This window comes from Alternaria viburni (assembly GCF_023758015.1).
Source record: "Alternaria viburni strain BMP 2772 chromosome Unknown scaffold_45, whole genome shotgun sequence".
Taxonomy (NCBI): domain Eukaryota; kingdom Fungi; phylum Ascomycota; class Dothideomycetes; order Pleosporales; family Pleosporaceae; genus Alternaria; species Alternaria viburni.
In genome coordinates, this window is record NW_026055814.1 from 41,634 (window position 1) to 61,532 (window position 19,899).

At 51.9% G+C, this 19,899-nt stretch overlaps 9 protein-coding genes across 9 annotated transcripts; 2 read left to right on the plus strand and 7 right to left on the minus strand.

Annotated features, from left to right (window-relative positions):
- Positions 1 to 160: 160 nt before the first annotated feature.
- Positions 161 to 2,477, plus strand: J4E79_011609 (uncharacterized protein; the record flags this gene model as incomplete). Its single annotated transcript, XM_049360438.1, has 2 exons — positions 161 to 181; positions 267 to 2,477. The coding sequence occupies 2 exons, from the start codon at positions 161 to 163 to the stop codon at positions 2,475 to 2,477; spliced, it is 2,232 nt and encodes a 743-aa protein (XP_049205083.1).
- A 442-nt stretch (positions 2,478 to 2,919) lies between these two features.
- On the minus strand, positions 2,920 to 4,459 carry J4E79_011610 (uncharacterized protein; the record flags this gene model as incomplete). The annotated part of the gene is made up of 3 exons (XM_049360439.1): positions 2,920 to 3,416; positions 3,470 to 4,211; positions 4,265 to 4,459. The coding sequence occupies 3 exons, from the start codon at positions 4,457 to 4,459 to the stop codon at positions 2,920 to 2,922; spliced, it is 1,434 nt and encodes a 477-aa protein (XP_049205084.1).
- A 450-nt stretch (positions 4,460 to 4,909) lies between these two features.
- J4E79_011611 (uncharacterized protein) lies at positions 4,910 to 5,537 on the minus strand (the record flags this gene model as incomplete). Its single annotated transcript, XM_049360440.1, has 2 exons — positions 4,910 to 5,460; positions 5,510 to 5,537. 2 exons carry the CDS (start codon positions 5,535 to 5,537, stop codon positions 4,910 to 4,912), a joined length of 579 nt encoding a protein of 192 aa, XP_049205085.1.
- Positions 5,538 to 5,766: 229 nt separating this feature from the next.
- Positions 5,767 to 6,528, minus strand: J4E79_011612 (uncharacterized protein; the record flags this gene model as incomplete). Its single annotated transcript, XM_049360441.1, has 3 exons — positions 5,767 to 5,883; positions 5,943 to 6,143; positions 6,193 to 6,528. The coding sequence occupies 3 exons, from the start codon at positions 6,526 to 6,528 to the stop codon at positions 5,767 to 5,769; spliced, it is 654 nt and encodes a 217-aa protein (XP_049205086.1).
- A 537-nt stretch (positions 6,529 to 7,065) lies between these two features.
- Positions 7,066 to 9,537, plus strand: J4E79_011613 (uncharacterized protein; the record flags this gene model as incomplete). The annotated part of the gene is made up of 5 exons (XM_049360442.1): positions 7,066 to 7,605; positions 7,656 to 8,293; positions 8,352 to 8,387; positions 8,479 to 9,481; positions 9,529 to 9,537. 5 exons carry the CDS (start codon positions 7,066 to 7,068, stop codon positions 9,535 to 9,537), a joined length of 2,226 nt encoding a protein of 741 aa, XP_049205087.1.
- Positions 9,538 to 11,318: 1,781 nt separating this feature from the next.
- J4E79_011614 (uncharacterized protein) lies at positions 11,319 to 11,954 on the minus strand (the record flags this gene model as incomplete). The annotated part of the gene is made up of 2 exons (XM_049360443.1): positions 11,319 to 11,524; positions 11,579 to 11,954. 2 exons carry the CDS (start codon positions 11,952 to 11,954, stop codon positions 11,319 to 11,321), a joined length of 582 nt encoding a protein of 193 aa, XP_049205088.1.
- Positions 11,955 to 12,206: 252 nt separating this feature from the next.
- On the minus strand, positions 12,207 to 13,016 carry J4E79_011615 (uncharacterized protein; the record flags this gene model as incomplete). The annotated part of the gene is made up of 2 exons (XM_049360444.1): positions 12,207 to 12,911; positions 12,972 to 13,016. 2 exons carry the CDS (start codon positions 13,014 to 13,016, stop codon positions 12,207 to 12,209), a joined length of 750 nt encoding a protein of 249 aa, XP_049205089.1.
- Positions 13,017 to 13,433: 417 nt separating this feature from the next.
- Positions 13,434 to 14,831, minus strand: J4E79_011616 (uncharacterized protein; the record flags this gene model as incomplete). The annotated part of the gene is made up of 3 exons (XM_049360445.1): positions 13,434 to 13,457; positions 13,496 to 13,680; positions 13,715 to 14,831. 3 exons carry the CDS (start codon positions 14,829 to 14,831, stop codon positions 13,434 to 13,436), a joined length of 1,326 nt encoding a protein of 441 aa, XP_049205090.1.
- Positions 14,832 to 15,032: 201 nt separating this feature from the next.
- Positions 15,033 to 17,646, minus strand: J4E79_011617 (uncharacterized protein; the record flags this gene model as incomplete). Its single annotated transcript, XM_049360446.1, has 2 exons — positions 15,033 to 15,887; positions 15,949 to 17,646. The coding sequence occupies 2 exons, from the start codon at positions 17,644 to 17,646 to the stop codon at positions 15,033 to 15,035; spliced, it is 2,553 nt and encodes an 850-aa protein (XP_049205091.1).
- Between the last annotated feature and the right edge of the window lie 2,253 nt (positions 17,647 to 19,899).

Sequence of the window (19,899 nt, forward strand, 5' to 3'; positions counted from 1 at the left end):
ACTCACCAACCTCAAACATTCACTTTGTCGTCACTTGCCGCACTTAATCCCGGTTGCGTTCCCGGCAACCTGATATCTGACCTCATGGTTCCTCTCTCCCAACCACTGCATCAACCGCCCCTTCCACATATAGAAGGGTGAAGCCCAACCACAGGGCAAGATGGAGGCAATCTTAGCAAAGGTATGACTATGCTTTGACTCCCAACACGTCATAACTGACAGGGAGTCATCTTCTCGTATTCTTGAATTATGCTGACACGTGATAGGTCACCCAGCAGGCTATGAGCTATGCTATCCGAAGCGGCATAGCAATCACCAGTCACTATGCACTCAAGCAATGCGGCCGACTGATGAAGACGGTCGATGGTCGAGAAAAGCAGGAACTCGCTACTCTGCAGTTGAGACTCGACTCCAAGATCAAGATTATCTCACCAGCAATCGACATGATCGAACTGATTGCGGCACGCGGAAACACCTCGCTTGAGTCCGCAGTGGGTCTTACCAAATCTCTTCGGTGGGACATCCAGACCTTAGGGAGTCGTGTCGAGAAGGCTGTCGCTGAAGAGCAACTTGCGAGAAGAGGCAGCTCTAAAGCAAAATCACGAGATCAAAACGATACCGAGCTCAAGATCATCATCGAAGAGATGAAGAGGCTGCTGGAGCGGATTGAAGACGCGGTGCCGCTGATAAATTTGGCAATCACCACATCTGGTACCAGTCTCTCAACTACGCTCCCGGCTACTGTATCTCCATCACGACTTTTACAAGCTAGCACCTTTCTCACTTCTGGCGACATGCAATATTGCGCATCGAAGCCTAGAGCTCAGCAAATTGGTCCCACCTTCACACTCTCTATGTACATGTTGTTCGCTGGATACGCGCATCGAGCTCATGAAGAAGACGTGCGAGAGACAACATGGAAGGAGGTCATGCATAAGGCGCGTGTTACACTGATGCGAGTTCCACTGGACAATGTCTATGACTATCCGACGCCTTTTGGGCAGGACAGTCGACGCGCCGACGAGGCTAAACACCCTCACATCCCATCCGACAGCGTACTGCAAGAGTTCGCTTACCAGCTGCTCATCGTTGAAGACTTGGACGACGGCCGTATGCATGAGTTTGAAGATGACGAACCCCAGCCAGGACCATATGATGGTGTCGAGCAAGCGGGCGTTCGTGAGATCATACCCATACATGAAGTGTCAAAGATCTTCTACGCCGACACGGGCAAGATACTGAACATCGGTTCCGACAATGAAAGCAACAACCCTATCTTGTTACTGAAGCGAGACGTCAATGCAGCACCGCCACGCCGCATGATGGAGCGCGATGCCGAGGAACCCGGCTATGAGTCGGACGACTCACATACCGTTGCTGAAGATGAGGAAGACCCAGAGCAAACAGAGTTGGAAGAGCAACTGCGACGCGAGTCGACACCGCACCTTGAAGAGCCCCCTCCGCAGAACACCGGTCCGCAAGAGCCCGAACAGCCTTCATACCCCTGGCGATTACCTCCCACGCTGGACCTGGAGTGGATGGCCTTCGAAGTATACACCGAAGACCCCACCACCGACTCCGAGATCGACGAAACAGAGGACCTCACTGAAGACGTTTCTCCCCCATCCCCAGCAGCCACACCCACACCACCCGACTTCCTCGGCCGCTTCTCCAACCTCAATCTCCGGCCTAGCACACCCACCTCTCCACAACCGAATTCCAGCAACCAGATGATTCCCTCGCCGCAGAAGGCTTCTGCGCCCACACCACAATACCAGCAACAAGCCCCTACATCTCTCCCTGCTATCAAGACGTCGCTTTCACTTCTGGAAATGTTGATTCGCTTGACTGCTCTCCAGCAATTCCAGCAATCTTCCCACCTCGCCATTCCAGATGAGTTCCTCAACTTCTTCCTCTCGGATAGCAGTACAGTAGGTGCCGGTGGCGATTCGGAAATGCGGCGACGGGTGAGGAGAGAAGCGAGGATGAGAGTAGGCTTCGATCCCTACGACGAGAGTCCGATCAAGAGGAGAGGAGAAGAATACCTAGAGCATGAATTACACGAACACGGGCATGACCAGGTACACGACCACGATCGCGACGGGTGGACAGATACGCCTACTGCGAACGACGGTAGGGGTTACGATTACGATAGCTATCCCATCGGTCAGCGCGGTTCCTCACCATACTCGCGCGCGCGGGGTAGTACACCAACCGTGTCCAATTCTACGCCTATGCCTTCTTCTGGCCATCGTTCGAATTCCTCCGCCGAGTTCTCACACACGGCAAGGCATAGTCTGGGTAACGTCTCCTCGCCAAGTCCTCTCCTCAGACGAGCAACCACACAACCGGGTCAACATCTCAACCGGATGAAGCAGCCCAACTTCTCGCGGAGGTCAAGCAATAACACAGCGTTACCACGGACGGGGAGTGCGCCGCCTGATACGCCGCCTAGTAGCGTGGCGAGACCGAATTAACAGCTTTGTAACTCGAACCGGGCTAACGAGAAAACGATCTTTACGACGGCGGAGTTCGACGAGCGAGCATGTGCGGGGTTTGAAGATTTGGTTCTTTATTTCATGTTCAAGTCCAGTAAAGCGAGCGATGTGCAGCATCAGAATGGCGTTCTAGATACCACCTGTCTTTTGTTTATAGAATGCACCTTCGAATATCATGTATTAGCGTAGCGTAGCGAGCGAGCACTCCCCACTGATCTTCCATAGAATACCAAAAAGTAGGATATTCTCACATGAGTCACTATCCTATCAAGATAACCTTCCTCTCAAACAACACACAACAAATAACCAAAACATAAAATCCCATCGCGCCGAAAACACCACACATCATTCATATTCATATTCACATATCCATGCCCCTACCCCTCCACCCATCCAATCCCATCCCATCCCACCAAACCCCCTACTCCCAATCCTCCTCCTCATCGCTCTCCTCAGTCACAACCTTCTTCTTCCCCTCCTTCCCATCCTTGCCGTCTTGCGGACTCCCCGGCGCCCTCGTCGTAGTCCCAGAAACAAGATCATAACTCGCGTCGCTATCCGCGACACTCTTTTCATCGTTTGATCGGCGGGGTTGCGCGGGTGTTGGTTTAGCGTCGTCGTTGGGTTTGAGGGTTTTGACGGAGGCGGCGAGGTCGGTAGGGGGTTTGGGGGTGCTGGTTGTGCTGGTTGCGGGGAGGGGCTTTGTGGTTGTGGTAGAGGTAGATGGGGCGGTGGCGGTGGTGGTGGATTTAGTCGTAGGTTTAGTAACGGTAGCGTTGTCGTCTGAGTCGTCGTCTGAGTCGTCTTCTTCGGAGGAATCGTCTTCGTCGTCATCTTCTTCTTCGTCGTCGTCATCGTCGTCTTCTTCTTCCGAGTCTTCGTCCCAGGCTACTTCTTCGTCGGCGGCGGGTGTGGATGCTGTTTACATGTTAGCTTTACGTTCCTTTCTACAAGTCATAAATTCAACTCACCCTTGAGCATCTCCCTCCTCCTCTGCTCCTCACTCTCAATAACATGGCGCAAGAAATAATATCTGCACCAAAACACCTTATACTCCACCTTCTCCGGCACACACTTCTCCATCGCACTCCTCAGCTCCTCATGCTTCTCCAGATCCTTGGCAATAGCCTCCGTCTTCTTCTCCACATCAAAGCCCGCCTTCCAGTTCTCCCACTCCGGACTCGCGGGGTCTTTGAGGAAGGAATCGAGCGTCGAGTGGATAACGTGGAGTTGGGCGTCGAAGCGCGTGGCGTGCACAACCTTCTTGCCGCTGCTGTCTTTGGATTCGAAGAGCACGTCCCCGTCTTTGGCGGCTTGCGAACCGGCTTCGGGAGGCGCGATGGTTACGGCGTCGCGGAGGAAGTTGCGGATGTTGCTGCCGAATTTGAGGAGCGCTTCGTCGGCGGCGTCTTCGGCTTTTTCTACGTCTTTGAGGCGCTTTGCGGCTTCGGAGCGGAAGCGCGATAGTATGCCTTCTGCCTCCTTTACAATGTCTGCGGTGAGGGATTCGGGTCGGTCGGGATGGGCTTCTGTGTCTTCGGTCGCTTTCTCGGTGGAAGCGTCTTGGGGGGTGGACGCGGATCTGGAGCTCGAGGCGTCGCCGGGTTGGAGGGAGATCTTGCGCGCGTGGCTGATGATGTTGGAGACGCTGGCGGAGGCGTTCTTGACCTGTGGCGCATATTGCTTGCTTGCGTTGTCGTAGTATTGCTCGCCCTACACCGCACATGGTCAGAAAGGGTAGCTTGAACCCCATACGCCTGTCTTACCTGCTTCCTCACATTTCCCAGAAATCCTCCTAGACGCGCCGCCCACGGGCTGCTGGATATAGCTTTGTAAGCATCCTGGAACTCGGCGTTGAAGTTGTTGGTCGTCTCCTGGTGGGTGTTATCTCCGCTGGCGGACTGCTTGGTGGGGTCCTGCGGGTAGCTCTCCTCCTGGATGTGATCGTAGGCGGAATCCATAGCTACGACTGTCCAGAAGGGAGGTTGTGTATAGGGTGGGGGCTAAGGATGTTGTTGTGGTCGTGAGACACAGGCTGGTTGGGTCAATCAAGGGTGCAGGTCAAATGCGGGCGGGGCCATGCATGAGCTCCGCAATTGCCGCTAGTAGTTGGGCGGCGTGCATCATCAGCTCAGGCACGCTCGCGTTACACAAGCAATGGTCGGGGCTGTTGACGCGACGACAATGTATTCATTTTGGGTCTGAAATTTCTCCTCCGATATGCTCATGGATGGCCGTCACACCGGCCTAATGGCGTCGCCACTCGCTGCTGATGTGCGCGCTCGCTGCTCGGTGTCTGTTGTGTGCATCCATAGATCCCCATCTATGCAGTGGTCACCCACATCATCCGTAACACTTCGACTGCCTCAGCTGGCTTGGTATCGCTGCTCCTCTTTCCTCCCCTCTCCATTTCACCTCTTCTTCTTGCCAACCACCGTCGTAAAGCCCTCCTCATCAATCTCGGGCTCAGGCTTAGCCGCCTTCGGTTTCGCAGGCACAAGCGCAGGCGCATCATCCATATCGACATCCTCATCCTCATCCGTCTCCTCATCCACACTATCCCCCTCAAAGTCCTGATTCGTCTCCTTGACATTAACACTCCCAGTCGCAACCTCCTTGCCCTTCCTATCTTCCCACTTCTTCTGCAGCGCATCCACCATTGCTGTGTTGCCCTCGCCAATCTCCTTCCGTATCGCCATGATCTCGCGCGCAACAGCGACTTCGGTCTCGTCTTCTACGCGCACGCCGAACTCGTCCTCGAGGACTTGTAGTAGGACGACTTCCACATCTTCTTGGTCTGTGAGGGGTTCTGCGGCGAAGAGTTCGGAAATTTGGCCTGCGAGCCAGTCGCGCTTATCCGAGGAGTCGGGGCCGCCCCATTGGTTTTGGACGGCGACGGTGAGGTTGTTCCAGTTAAAGAGCGCGTGCCAGATTCCGAGGTCAAACTTGTCCTGGTGTTGCTCTGCGGGGAATGTTAGAAACAAGATGTGTATATTGGCGCGACTACTTACCGGCGATTGGGCCGAATGCTGAAGTCATTTTGGGTTGTGTTGCTGAGAGAATCGCTGAGCGTGGGCTTGCGTGACGGAATATCGACAATTTTGCCCGTTATCGATAGCGCCCCGCCATTATTTCATCACGCACACGTGAAGACGCGACATCGCGTTTCGCCACACCTGGGCAGTCAATGCAGGTTATCAGCGTCGCATTTGCTTTTTGCAGGTGAATCTGCATCTCCGACGTGATGCGTCTGATAATGGGTGTGGTCTCACGATTTCCTCACCAACCACTCCAATTCCTTCGCCTGTTCATCCTCAACAATCTGCTTGAACTTGTCTACCGTCAAGAAATCATGATCTGAGAACTCAAAGCCGGGTATTACAGTCTGAAAAGTCGCGTTAGTCAGATATTATGTGGTCAGCGATCATAGGTGAAAGCACGTACCTCGCTGATCAATAATCTCTCCCCCTCCGCTCCGTCGAGCAAGAAACTTGCCTTGTATTTCCCGCCCTCGACGATCCACACACTCTTTTCTCCCCTCGTGACGTCGGTCCCAACAACGAACGTTTCAATGCGTTTCTTAGTGCCAGGCTCGTCGGCGTGGATCAGGACGTAACGACCTCGGCCTGAGATGAGAGTGTGTACCTTCGTGTACCGATTAGCATCAGTACTTCACTTTCACTATCATACATACCGTCCTCCCCTTATTCCGATGAAAGTGTCCCTGGGGGTTCACTGCACTCAACATATAGTATATGCTCGTGCTCGCGTTCCTGATTGCGTTGTCACCTGACATGGGTTTCTCCGCCGTATTCTTCACATCCTGTTCCTCATCCCCACCGTTCTTCACTAAGAAAGGGTTGGGAATGGTAAGCGGGTTACGATCGATTTCCGCATAGTAGCCGCCTTCGACGTGTACCTGGAGGTTGAGTGCTGAGATGACGGCTTGGGTGTTGGCGGGTTCGGTGCCGGAGGGGTTGGGGGTGTAGATTTGGGTTATCTTGGCTGCGGTGGAGGAATTGCGCGACATCTTGGATGTGGGATGATTAGCTGACTCGATGTGGATGGGATGGGATGCGTGAGGCTGTCGGTGTTGGTGATCGATGACGTTATCGCCGCTAGTCGCTGATAAGATGGGCAGGAAGTCGCGCTACAAACCTCAGACAGCATCGACGCGTCCACGTCGTTCACTTCCAACACTCCAACACTCCAACACTGCGCGACGGCGTCCGGCTTCAGCGTAAGATCTGACACCAATGAAATGGCGCACTCTTCGACGGTGGCGTTCACTGCACCCGAAGCCAACGGCATGTATGCACGCTTCGGCGTACAGGCCCTTCCAATCCAATCATCGAATGCTACATCGGATGAGTACAGCCTTGGTTAATTTGCGACGACATACTTTCTCTATGCATGCTATCGGATGGTGGGTGGACGGCCAATGATGTCGAGGTAGGCCCCCGCATACATGCTTCATGCGGCACAGTCGCTGCAAGGCTGTATTGCATCTTGTTTCTCCCTCCCGGGTCTCCTTACTTCCTACCCATCTTTCATTCCTTCCGCAATAATGGGATGTTGCAACTTGTTCAGGTTTTCCCGTCGAAAGGATCGAGAGAAGCCTGGGACACCGGCACTACAAGTCGCTGTGGCCACCAGTGACGACTTGCAGGAGAAGCGGAGCGAGGAGGGGCCGAAAACCTCCTCCACGACGGATGTACAGTCAACGAGCACCAGCACCCCAGAACTGGTAGCGGAAAGCTTACCCGGACGTCTATGGAACCTGGCATACGACCAGCTCAAATCAAAGGATCCGAAATTGATCGAACACTATGAGGGCATCCTTTCAAGCCAAATCGGTGGACAAGAGCTTAAGGCCGTGGACCTCGATACACAGATCAACAACATCAGCTCAGGGCAGCCAAGATCACTGCAGATGCGACAGCTCGTTGACTCTGGATTGCTCAGGACGGAGAAGGCAGCTGCGACTAACGAAGCACTCGCGCAAGGCCTGCAGGTGTTCAATGTCGTCAAGGATAGCGTCGCAACAGCTACCAGAGCTTCTCCAGAAGCTTCTATAGCTTGGGTACCGATCTGCCTTGCTCTTGATGTATGGCTGGCGAACTTTGATGATGCAAGCACATGGCTGATGCATGTCAGATACTTATGAATCCACTCACCCAACAGTCTTCTAATAGAGATGGAATCGCTTACGTCGTATCGAGGATGGATTGGTACTGGCATCTAGCTGATCTTCTCCTAGAGAGAAACCAAGAAGCCCGACGATCGCAGCCGCTGCAAGATCAACTCGAGAAGAATCTCGTCGACCTTTACACTCGTCTTCTGGCATACCAGATCAAAAGTATCATTACATACCATCGCAAACGTGGCACTGTTTTTGCAAGAGACCTTGTCAAGTGGGATGATTGGGAAGGTGAGCTGGCTGCAATAAAGGAGATGGAAGAATCGATACGCCAAGATGCAGCTCAATTCAGCACGCATGAAATCCGTAACCAACTCCAAACTATTGCGGAGAAAGCCGAGTCACAGGACATCAGCCTGCACAACATTGTGGTGAGTCTCCAGGAACAAACGGCGCACTCTCTGGCGTATACGAAGAGTGTCGCGGACAACAAGTGTCTTCAAGACCTGTTCCAGACGAACCCCAGCCACGATAAAGAACGGCTCGAAAATGCAAAAGGGGGATTATTGGATGGTTCTTTTCGGTGGATACTTAACAACGCGGATTATCGGCGTTGGCGCAATGACCGTGAAGGGCGGTTACTCTGGGTCGAAGGGTGAGTTAGCAGCATTCGATGTCGTGGTTTCACCTCATAGAAGGGAAAACCTGAACAGGTCTGGAGCCTACATCGACGCCAGGCCACCTATCTTGTATGCTTCTATGTTGATGGAGGCTGCAGACCTGTTCAGGTTTTCCCTAGGTTGACATGGTTTGATGAGGAATCGTACTAATAACTTCTAGTTCACCCGGTCAAGGCAAAACCATGCTCATGTGCGGCATCATTGACGCACTCGAACAAACCCTGGCGGCGGGTGATCTCATATCTTACTTCTTCTGCCAGACATCCGAACCGCGCAACAACAACGCAACGGCAGTCTTACGGGGTCTCATCCATCATCTGATTGGTCAACAGCCCTCACTTGTACGCTATGTACGACTTGAGTATGATCGCGTGGGCGACAAGTTATTTAACGACGCAAACACATGGACGGCTTTATCCAAGATCATTATCAGTATGCTGGGTGACTCATATATACGGCAAGCGAACATCTACCTCATCATAGACGCTTTGGACGAATGCATCGACTCGGACGATCGTAGAAGACTCTTGGAACTGATTGTACAGATTTCAAGGAAGCTACCACACACCAAGTGCATAATCTCCTCACGCGGCTGGAACGATATTCGCGATGTACTTACTGAGCATCCTCAAATGCTCCATCTTCAACTCGACCCCAAATCCGAAGCTATACTTGATGCGGTCGATACCTACATCGAACACAAAGTCAAAGCGTTGACTGATAAGAAGAGATTGGGTCCATCGGATGCCGAAGCGATCCGTGACTACCTGAAGAAGAATGCAGGAGGGACCTTCTTGTGGGTAGCGTTAGTCTGCAAGAGGTTGGGGTTCTCGAAACGCGTGTTCTACGAAAAGGACATGCAAGCCTTCCCTCCCGGGCTCGAGCAACTGTATGGAAGAATGCTCCAGCAACTTCAGAGCTTAGATGAGCCGGAATCGAAGCTTTACAAATTCGTGCTCGGGGTCGTGCTGACATCACCAAGACCTCTTGAGACGTACGAATTGGCCTATCTGGTGAAGGAGCTAGACGATGTTGGAGATAAAGTAGAAACGATGCGAGACATCGTTCGAGAATGTGGGTCATTTCTCTCAGAGCAGAATGACGAAGTCCTCTTTGTCCACCAATCCGCCAAAGACTACCTGCTGGACCATGGCAAAAGTGCTGTATGCCCAGACGGAGAGAAAGCGTTGCGTCTTCATACGCTCTACAGATCGATTGAGGTTTCGATATCCTTTACCCGAGGACAAACGATCAAAGGGACACCTAAACCACATTATCATGAACACTGGCAGAGGGTTGTCAGGGAAGTGTACTGGCTAAAATGGACCTACTTACCTCCGGAGGCTTATGGAGATCGGGATTTCCCTCTCGTGATTCTCATGGAGCAATGCTACATGTGGGTTGACATGTTCTGCATCCGAGAGGCATACAAAGAAATGAAGTTTCTTCAGCTCTTCATTGGGCAGCTCAATAATCTATTATCGGTGTGTATTAGCCATCAAGTGATCTAGCTGCCCTTTTTTAACGGAATTCAGGGTTGTAGCGACTTATCCGAGCGTTATGATTTCATCGAGTCGATCTTACAATCCATGAAAGCGAAGGAGCAACTCATGGAGGTATGTGCTAGATATCAATTGACCTTCACAAGCAAAAGGACAGATAATAGAGGCTTACTAAGAAGGCGTTCGTTACCATTGAACCTCAGCGCGATTCCGGATTCGACTTGGAACATAGAAGTCTAAAGAAACATGTTGTTTTATAGAACAATGTATGATGCGAGAGGCCCAGCTCAATGTTCAAACTTCTGCCGCTATTCTTCTTTCTGATGTGAGGCGTATTAGCCCTCCGGCATGCTGATAAACCAAACGTTGTATAGCTTCAGCACTAGAAACCTAATTAATCAGATCCGACTGGCCACCTTTGTGTGTGTTAGCAAGACATTACGCAGCTGCAGTGGTATTTCCTACTCTCGCATGGTAGAGATCGAAAGTATTAAGGTTCCATAGCTCCGCTGTAGCATGCTTTGACAGTATTCAAGGCTATGGGCTGAACGTTCTCTGCTAGAACGTATCGAATATCTCGTACAACATGATCTTCATTTTGTCCAAGAGACGCGCGAGAATATTGGTCTACATCGAATTGGATGCACATACCTCATTTAATGTATCACACGCCGTAACTTGTCATAGATTCCCCACATCAGTCGAGCCAATGTTTCACGACAGACGTAGTAGCTGATACGCACATGGCTGTCACACAACAAACTCCACTCAAAAGCTCGGCTGACCCAAGATATGACCAGACTGTACCAATCTTCTCTTCTGCTCCATCGTTCGCACTGTCGGCCACGCCTTCGTTGTCTTTGTAAGCCGCCAGATCAGCGCACTGAGTTGGACAGAGCACTTCAATAATTCCACATCGGCACCCTAGAGAATACCACAAACTGAAGTAGCCATGCGAGTTCAAGAGGAAGCCGTCACTGCGGACCGTCAACTATCTCAACCCTCCCCTGACAACGAGCCCGACACATCGACCCAGTCCAACAAACAACCCGAATTGATCGCCAACGAGGAACAATCTGAAGTCGAGCGTCAGGAACCTCACGAGCTGGACAATAAATCAAGCGGTGAACAAGCACCCAAGCGGAGACCTGGACCACTGAGCGAGGAGCAAAGGCTGGCTGTGAGGAGTCGTCAGGCCAAGATAACGTGCACCCGTTGCCGTGAGAGGAAGATCCGTTGCAGTGGTGATCCCGGTGATGGCTCTGGGTGCAGATACTGTGCGAGATCTGGCGTTGGGGAAACGGAATGCCGGTTTGGGGTTGTGGGGTCAAAAGCTGTAACGAAAGTGAAGGGTTAGAATCATACTTTGATGGCTTGGAAGGGCCTTGGGGTAGGGTAAAGTAGCCGCCACGGATAGCTCTTAAGATATTTTGCTAACTTCTTACTAGTATGTAGCCTCCTTGCTACGCTTCAATTAAGGCGATTCTTAGATATCTTGTTACTCGTGCGAGCAGCTTGATGGATGAGGACCGAAATAACAATCTTCGGAGGGGAGTATAGCTGGTGGAAGGGCATTGGTTGCGTTTAGGAGAAGAGTTGCTCCAGAAGTCACGCCCGGCTCGATAGCGGTATCGACGTCGTCTGTATCATCAGCCGGATGGACTACCTCGTCATCATCAAATGTGTGTCGGGTGGAATCTGCTTCTGCGCAAGTTAGCTCTTTTGCGACTTCAAATGATGTATGAGATATGAACATACCGTCATCATCCATAGTTGTGTCAATCATATTCTGCTTTCCCTTCCCTTCTCCCGCCCGAACGCGCTCTCGAACGAATTCTATGTCGCTCAGGTGTATCTCTGCTGACGAGGTGTTCGAACTGTCCTTCATCCTCTTCATTTTGCCCTCTACCAGTAGATCGTAGACATTGTTCCAGTCGTCGATACCGGGCATTTCGTCGGCGAGGTTACCCAAGGCCCGCAAGATCTCAATAGGCCACCACTGAAGGTCTTTGAGGTAGCGCATAGATAGTGGAATACACGCAGTGCTCTTGGTAGTGGTTTCCCACTGAGATGTAATCTTCGTCGCGAGATCCAGTCGCTCGTCACGGTCGTGATGCTCTTTTGGTAGATACATGGTATTATCGACAGTGAAATGAGGATTTTGAGACTGACAGGAGAGCATTCCTACTACTGATATAGATGGGTAAGATGGCAGTATTTTATTTGCTACTGTCACGCGGGATAATGCAAAAGACTGTGATTACCCGTGGAGACAGCAAGCATCCGTGGTTACGTATCACATCTCTCTTGATCAAGAAACGTGATCGCCGGGGCTTTGACAATGAAATCATGATTCCCTAAGTAACCGCACAAACTTCCGCAATCCCTACGACCAGTCCGATTCATAGTACTCATCCGATACATAATAATCCTCGGGCGATTCCTCCTCTGTAGTGGTGACTTCTTCGCTATCATCTGCAGCATCTCCCTTCAGCCATTGATCTAGTCTCTTTATCTGCTTCCGCGAGACAACAAAACGTTCCTCATACGCCGCCCGAACTACGGTTCTTGTTCTTGACTTGAACGTCGCGGGATGGGATAACACGAACAACACTGCGTTGTACGCCTTGTCGCCATTCATTTTATCATCCTCAAATTCGCCCAGCAGGATGAGATACAGCAACCTGAAAGCGGCGTCGCGTGCTTTCGACTTAACACCCTTGGTATCTTCATTCTCTGGGTCCCAATCTATCCTGCAGAGCCTCAGATCGCTGAAGATCTGGTCGATGCGTCGTTTGTCGAGGACATCAATGCCGAGAAACTCGTATGTTTCGCATAGAACGTGGTACTGTTGGAGTTCGGGGGGAAGATTCCTGAAGCATTGACGATAACCCGATTGGATTCCCTTCAAAGCTACGTCGAAGAGAGGTATTGGGCCGTGGACCAAATCGGTGACGTCCGGCTGGGCTTTGGCTTGGAAATCGGCAAAGGACGACAGATAAGGTATCTGCGAGAGGTCGACATCGTATTTGACATCTCCGATCGTGATAAGAGTATCTTTGGGGGTACTATCCACTTCTGAAGGTGCATGCTGCCGAGTTGCAGGATAGCATCAGTCTCGCCCTCTTCTCTGAGTTCCAAAATTGCCTACCTGAGTTGGTGCATGCGTGTTTGGGGCGGGATTCTCGCTCGTCATTCTGAAGCTGGGGCGATTGGGCTTTTAGTAACACGCTAACCTAGGAAAACACTAAACAGCCTAGAGCCTACGTTAATTTTAGGTTACCTACTTTGCAAGTTTTTGTCCTAATGTAGTCTGCAGACCTGTCTACCTAGTCTTTTCTTCTTATGTGGTGGTAAGAGCGAAACAGCGAACAATGCGGGGTAACTCGCTTCCAATCCCCAAACTTGCGCGTCGTTCGAGAAAACAGCTCATAGAGGCTTCGATTTAGTCATGTTCGTACTTTTACTGGTGTGCGACATTGGATCTGCAGTGTGCCACACGTCTATTGGTGCATGTCAAGATCGGTCAAGCCCCACGCGCCACTGAGGCGCAGCAATACACAACTCGGAATGTTACAATTACACGTGACAGTTGCGGGCACTACCAGTCATGTCATGTACTAGCCTGAGGTCTAATCTGCACTATGTCTTATCTACATTGCTTCAACCTCTTACCCGATCCTCAACTTCCCCATTTTGTGGTGCGTCCTCCGTCTCGAACGACACGGCCCGATTTTCTGGTGTTTCTTGCGCCTCCTCTGGCTCCAGCTCATCGTGCTCCTGTTCCGCACGCTCATTTTTTTCGTCATCGTCTGTCTTGCCACCTTCCTCATCGACATCTGCCTCATAGTGAATGCCGTCTCTTCCTCTTTAGCGGCAAGGTCGCTGCTCCACGCGCTTCTTGTACACTCGAGGCAGCCTCGTCAACCGTATCGTCATGGGTCGCTATGCTACTCGCGCGGTCGTTGCCACGTCTTGCCATGACTGATGAGCGCCGGCTGCGAGCCATCGAGAGCCCTGACTCTGCGACATCCACGTCAGCCGGTAGCGTTTGGTTATTGGCACTGTCTTGGGTGTTGGGTTCGGTGGCTGGAGCTTCGCGTCGTCGTCTCTTCCGTTGCCTTCCATCGAGATGCTGACTTCCCCGCTGGGCCTTCGTCGCGCCATTCTGACCCTCCTCGCCGGTAGTCCCGTCGGGGTTTGAAGGTGCAATATGTAATTGCTTTCGACTGTTGGTAACAGAGTCTTCGTCTTCTTCTTCTTCACGTAGGTCACGGAAGTGATCAAGAGCGGCTTTGACGTCTGATTCTGCAAATGCTTTGCCTCCTCCACGGCCTGCTGGTCTTGCCTTCCACGCCTCTTCTATCTGCGCCCATGCTGCATCCTTTCGACCTTTTGTGATGCGAGCTAGCTTATAAAGTAACTTCGTCAGATTCCTTTGGTCGCTGCAGCTGTGCAGCGCCCGATTGGTCGGCTTTCCAAATTTGTCTAGCTGCCGAATGTTTGGGGGAACAAGGGCTTTAATATCAGTGGCGTTCCAGTAGTACTTGATCCACAGTTCCTGCTTCTTCATCAAGGTCTCCGGGTCATCTTCATCTTCTGGAAATATTCGTTGTGGACGTGGTTGGGGGGTTGCAACATCATTCTGGGCTGGGGCGGCTTCCTCCTCTAATGGCATAGCCGCCGGTGGCAATCCAACGCTGTCCCGGACAAACTCCAGATCGGATGATTGTAGCTGCGGTTCGTTGGCAGTCGACTCGTTGAACATCCTCGTCATGTGGCCGAGGTTAAGGAGTTCCACGAATCGATGCCGTCCCCCATCGCCCGGCATACCACTGGCTAGATAGCTTATGGCTCGGAGGATGGGTAGAGGCCAGGCGATGATGTGCCCAGGGTATTGCATCCCCTCCGGGATGATGTCTGTAGGGTTTGCGACATTCCACATAGACTGTATGTTCTTGACAAGGCGAACGCGCTCGAAGGGATCGGGAACGCCAAGAGATTGTTGCATGGTGGGATTCGTGGTAGGTAGATTTTACGATGCTCTGTCGAGCGTCTAAGGAGCACAAATATACATGGCCGAGCTTCGTTGTTACGTTGTTTGTCTTGCTCGTCGTGAACGAACTGGAAGAAGATAGTTACCGATGGATCTCACGAGCACCTCTAGGCTCGTCGGGCAGTTCTTGCTTCTCAGCTTGGTTGGACTATGTTGTTACCCCTGCAGACTAAAGTCCCAAAGCAACGCGCTATCAACATTCAAAGGAGTCTCCATATTCAACACATCGCCCTCGTCGATCTTAGTACCCGGCTGACAACTCCCCATCAAATCCGCATTCGACCACGACGGAAAAGCTCCAATCGAATCAAACGGCTGCTGATACACAGGCACACCCCCATCCGTCCCAGGACTCGAATTCGTACCAAACTGCGACGACACTGTCGCACTGTCACTGCCCATCTCCTCCGCCATCGACCGTGCACTCGTATCGCGTATCGCCTCATCCAGCATATCCGACAGATAGCGCGCAGCGAGAAACGCCATGTCTGATTTCCGACCCAGATACCAGAGACCCTCGATGCAATCACGACATCTCCGTATTGCCTGATCGCGTTCCTCTTCGATGGTTTCCGACGCCACGACCTGCACCAAGACGTAGCCTGCTCTGCATAACGAGCGCACGAAAGCCACAGTCCACGGCTCTGTCAACAGCGCGGCTTGGCTGAGCGCGAAGTGGAACTCATCTGTTCCTTCTTTCTCTTTTACGCTGTGTATGCTAGCGAGACTCAGGTCGGCGACTGCGAGTGCATTCTGGCGGCGCAGCGTATCCACGAGGTTTGATGACTGACGGAGGGTGCGCTCGTTCGGGGAAGAGAGTTTTGTCTTGTCGATTGTGAGTAGCAAGTCTGAAAGCAGAAAGGTTGCCAGATGCCAGTGGCCTGCTATGAGGGTGTACCAGGATTGTACGCGTGTGGGGAGGGTGGCGTGGTGCTTTACGCAGTCGGAGAAGAAGGGCGCGTACGTGCGATGCCAGTGGTTGTAGACGTGGAATGCGCCGTTTATACCTGACTACAAGTGAGATAGTCAGCCAGCCGATTGCAATAAGATGAGACTGTATCTATGTACTTACCTCAATCCTAGCCGGCGGAGCCTTCCGCGATACCAACGCTTGGAGATGTGCGACACGCCTGTATAGGAGCACCTTGACCGGCGCAGCCGAGCTGAGTGTTGCGGCGGCGATCTTGTAGCTACATGGCCACCGTGCTGCTCCAGGATCTACTTCCAAAGTCCCATCGCGAGTGAAAAGATCACCCCACACCGCATTACCTTCAGAGCCCTGAGGTACTGACGTGTCGTTGGGAATTGTGGGAACGTTTCCTGGCATTCCAAACTGGTTATTGTACATAGTAGGTGGGTTCGGCCACGAGAACGGTTCGGTGTACGCGCTGTTGGTTGGAGGGGGTAATTCGCTGTCTTCATCGTCGACCACTACTGGACGTTGGGAAATCGCTGCGGATAGGGTATCAAACATGACGCCGAACCAATATAACAAATTGAAAGTATCTCGGTCTTCTTGCTGAAGAGGGTCTCGTCCCAGGTCTTGTTCCACGCGTTCCAGTCTCCGTCGTTGGGCGAGTAGCTGTCGCAAAGCTATCTCTAAGAAGATGGGGGCGTCGTCGTCCTGTACTAAGGCTTGGAAGTGTTCGTAATGCGTTCTCAGCTTTGGATCCGTGCGTGCATGCCGCTGAGTGGTGTCTAAGGGCCGTTGGGTCAGCGAGAAGATGATCAAGGCAAAGATGACACGGAAAGAACCAATATCAGCAGCCTGCTGAAGCAGCCGAGATGTTTGATGCCAGAGTGTCTCTTGCATGGACCGTTCGAACTCATTCGACTGAGGGAACCTGTCCGCCGTAAACTGGGAGTCAGTCGCACGACCTCCTGCCCCTCTTTCGCCTGCCTGAGCCCATTGTGACGCAAACGACATGATGGTCATGTTGAGTGCTTTGGAGATTGTACGTTCTTCCTCAGTCGTTGGCTTTCGTATTTGAAGGGACGCGTAGGCACGGTCAAGCTGAAGTACACGGTTGTACATTCTGTTTGACCAGGTACCACTCCACTCCCGTGTAGCCTTACTCGCCGAGAGGAGAGAAGGCTTGTAGCGCGTCATCGTATACGGACAGTTGTGCTCTGTGAGCCAACATGAGAGAGAGTTCTCCATACTGTCGTTATATATGCGTAGTAAACCGTTGGTTACGAAACCCCGCGAAGACCTCTCCCCCAGTAGTATGTCCACGATTGGCGATGAAGCATCGTGTCTCTGGTTTCGACGATGAGGACGCAGCGCGAACGAGTTTCTCCGCGAGTATCGCGACTGAAGCAATCCTTGCTCGACGTTTCTCCCTGACTGCGCTGAGTCTAGATCCTCCAAGGGTATCGATTCGTCGGCTGTATTATCCACGTCGTCACTCGGCGGGTTGCTGAAGTAGTCTTCGCGTGTCTCGTCTTCGTCTTGAGATGATGACCACTGTGTCCATCGATCTTGTAGTTCGTGCCGAGCTTCGTTCGCAGTAGATCCAGGTGGTATCGGATACTGATAATTGACAGAGCTACTCGCTGTATGTTCGAGCTGATCGATATCGCTCTTCTCCTCTGAACGCCTCCTCTTTCTCTCCCGCTCTGGATGATTCACAGACGCCGTCTTCAGCCAGTTGAAAGTGCAGACTTGGTTCTTTCGAAGGCAGTTCGAACATGTCTGGTTCGCATAATCCACGCGTTTGTCCGCATCGCAAGCTCGTTTGCCGCGCTTGCATGCGTCGCAGCTGCGCATCTGTTGGCGGCGAGGGGGCTCGGGTGGTGCCGTAGCTTGTGGGACCGCGGACGATGGATTCGCTGGTGGCGCCGGATTGTCGGGACCTCTTGTATGAGATTTACCAGTCACCTCGCTCATATCGCTGCTATCAAACGTCTTCAACATCGCTGCTCCCCCAATTCTGTGAACAAAAGATATGATGAAACCCTGGGCTGGAGATGGATGATTGGCGATAGCCGTTCATAAGACTTCAGTGTATACATGGTACCCGGTATGCGAATATTGCTAAGCGCGGACGCGTACAGGCCTTTGCCGCGACCCCGCTTTTTCGCATTCATCTTATCCCATGCGGAGGATCAGCTACGAGGATGCGAAGCCTCATAACTCTGCAGGACGTCATAGTGAAGATCGGGTTCGTCTGAATGGTCAAAAGTGTATTTGGGTTCCGTTGTGTCCCGGCATGCATCAGATCATTGAATGTGACAGTCGCGCTCGAGAGCGCCTGCTGTTGGAAGGCTGTGGCAGGAGTGTCAGAGAATCGGTCCGCTCTCGCAAGTTTGGGTTCTGGAAAAACGTCAACTAGATTGATAGAGTCCGGGCGATTCCACTTCCGGACTAGTGTCCTTTCGGCGCCCACCTACCGATCTCCGATTCCCACCACATCCCGACTTTCTTCATCTCACGTCAGTCCCTGCCGCAAACGTATGTATATAAGATCAGCTTCCACGTCGGTGTCCCCGAGCCTTGGTACCTCGCCGACATGCGTTGCCCAAGAGACACGATACCTCCTCGTCTGCGATAGGTGTGAGACGCGTCGTAACAATGCTTGGAACGCAATAATCTCAACGCACCACTACCAAAGATTCGGGACGGTGGGCTATAATACGGCACTCACCGCTTTCCTCGAATTATACGCATGCATCGCTTAAGACGGTTGTCCAGCTCCATCCCTGCGGGCACATGTAAACCAGGTACAGGATGAATCTCGGGAAAAGCGCTTGTCAGATCGGGCTTGACAACAAGGGTGCCTTGATATGCAACCCCGGAGAACTGGCGGATTTCATTCTGGAACAATGCTTCCACGGTGAAAGCGACGAGGACCCGTTTCGTGAGCGTGGGGGTAAGCACATCGCCAGGATACCTCGAGGCATGTGAGACGATGATCATTGACTGATTGGTGGGAGTGACATATCGTTTTCCTATGAATGGGCACATTTTCGGACCTTTGCAAAGTAACGAGCTCTCCCGCTGCAATAGAAGCGATGTATGGTGCTCGTCACGAGGCACGCGGCAGCCAGCGGGTGATCGTACCGCGAACAGGGTGGTCAAGACGTCACAACTGTGGCTAAGTCTACTTTGAGACTTCAACCGGCTCCTGGGCAGTTCATACTGGTTCTTTTGCGAACTTCTATTTACCTCTCGTTCAACTCTTCCCATGGCAGCAGTATCTTCGCCACCGAGCACTTGATCTCGTACCCATGGTTGAGATGAAACCGAAGAGACTGCACCAGAAACGACACAATTAAGCCAGGCAACACTTGGGCATCGCATATTTACCCTTCGGCTATTAAGATACACTTGGTTGGGCGATAGAGCAGTGTGCGGCTCCGGGAGCATGGCTATATAGCCGATATCTACGACATTCCATTAGCGCTGCGGTTCTCATGACTCCAACACGGTGCCTCATGACCACTTTCGTCGCCATCGCCCTTCTTATCTAGAAGACATGACGTGAAACGGGACCTCCCATTCCACTCATCGCAAAAGTCTCGGATTCGCACTCGGATTGAGAGCAACAAGGTTTCGCTGTTCCTTCGGTTTTCTATCGTGGGAAACGTGACTATACGAACGCTTTGAGGAGACCGGTACAGATATTGTATCAAGCAGAAGCCAAATTCTGTTTTATCGAAACAAGTCTACTGAAACCTACGTCGCTACGTACAAAACTGTTGCAGACCATATTCAATACCAACATGTAAAGTTTTCCGCATAATCCTTCACTACTACTTATGTAATGTCTTTGAAAAGTTCGATATAGATTGTTAACTCGGACTTGACCTAGTACTTGCATAATGCATTAATGCAACCTTATCATAAACTTCCCGTCGCCGGCTGTATTTGGTGGTGTGACAAACTACCTTTAAGATAGGTACATTACAAGCAGGCCCGGTGCCATAATAGTTGAAGGCAACTCCGGTATTCCTGCAGATACCCGGTAATCGCTATCACGGCTTAGTAGGGATTTTGTACACTTTTAAAGAGGAATATCTT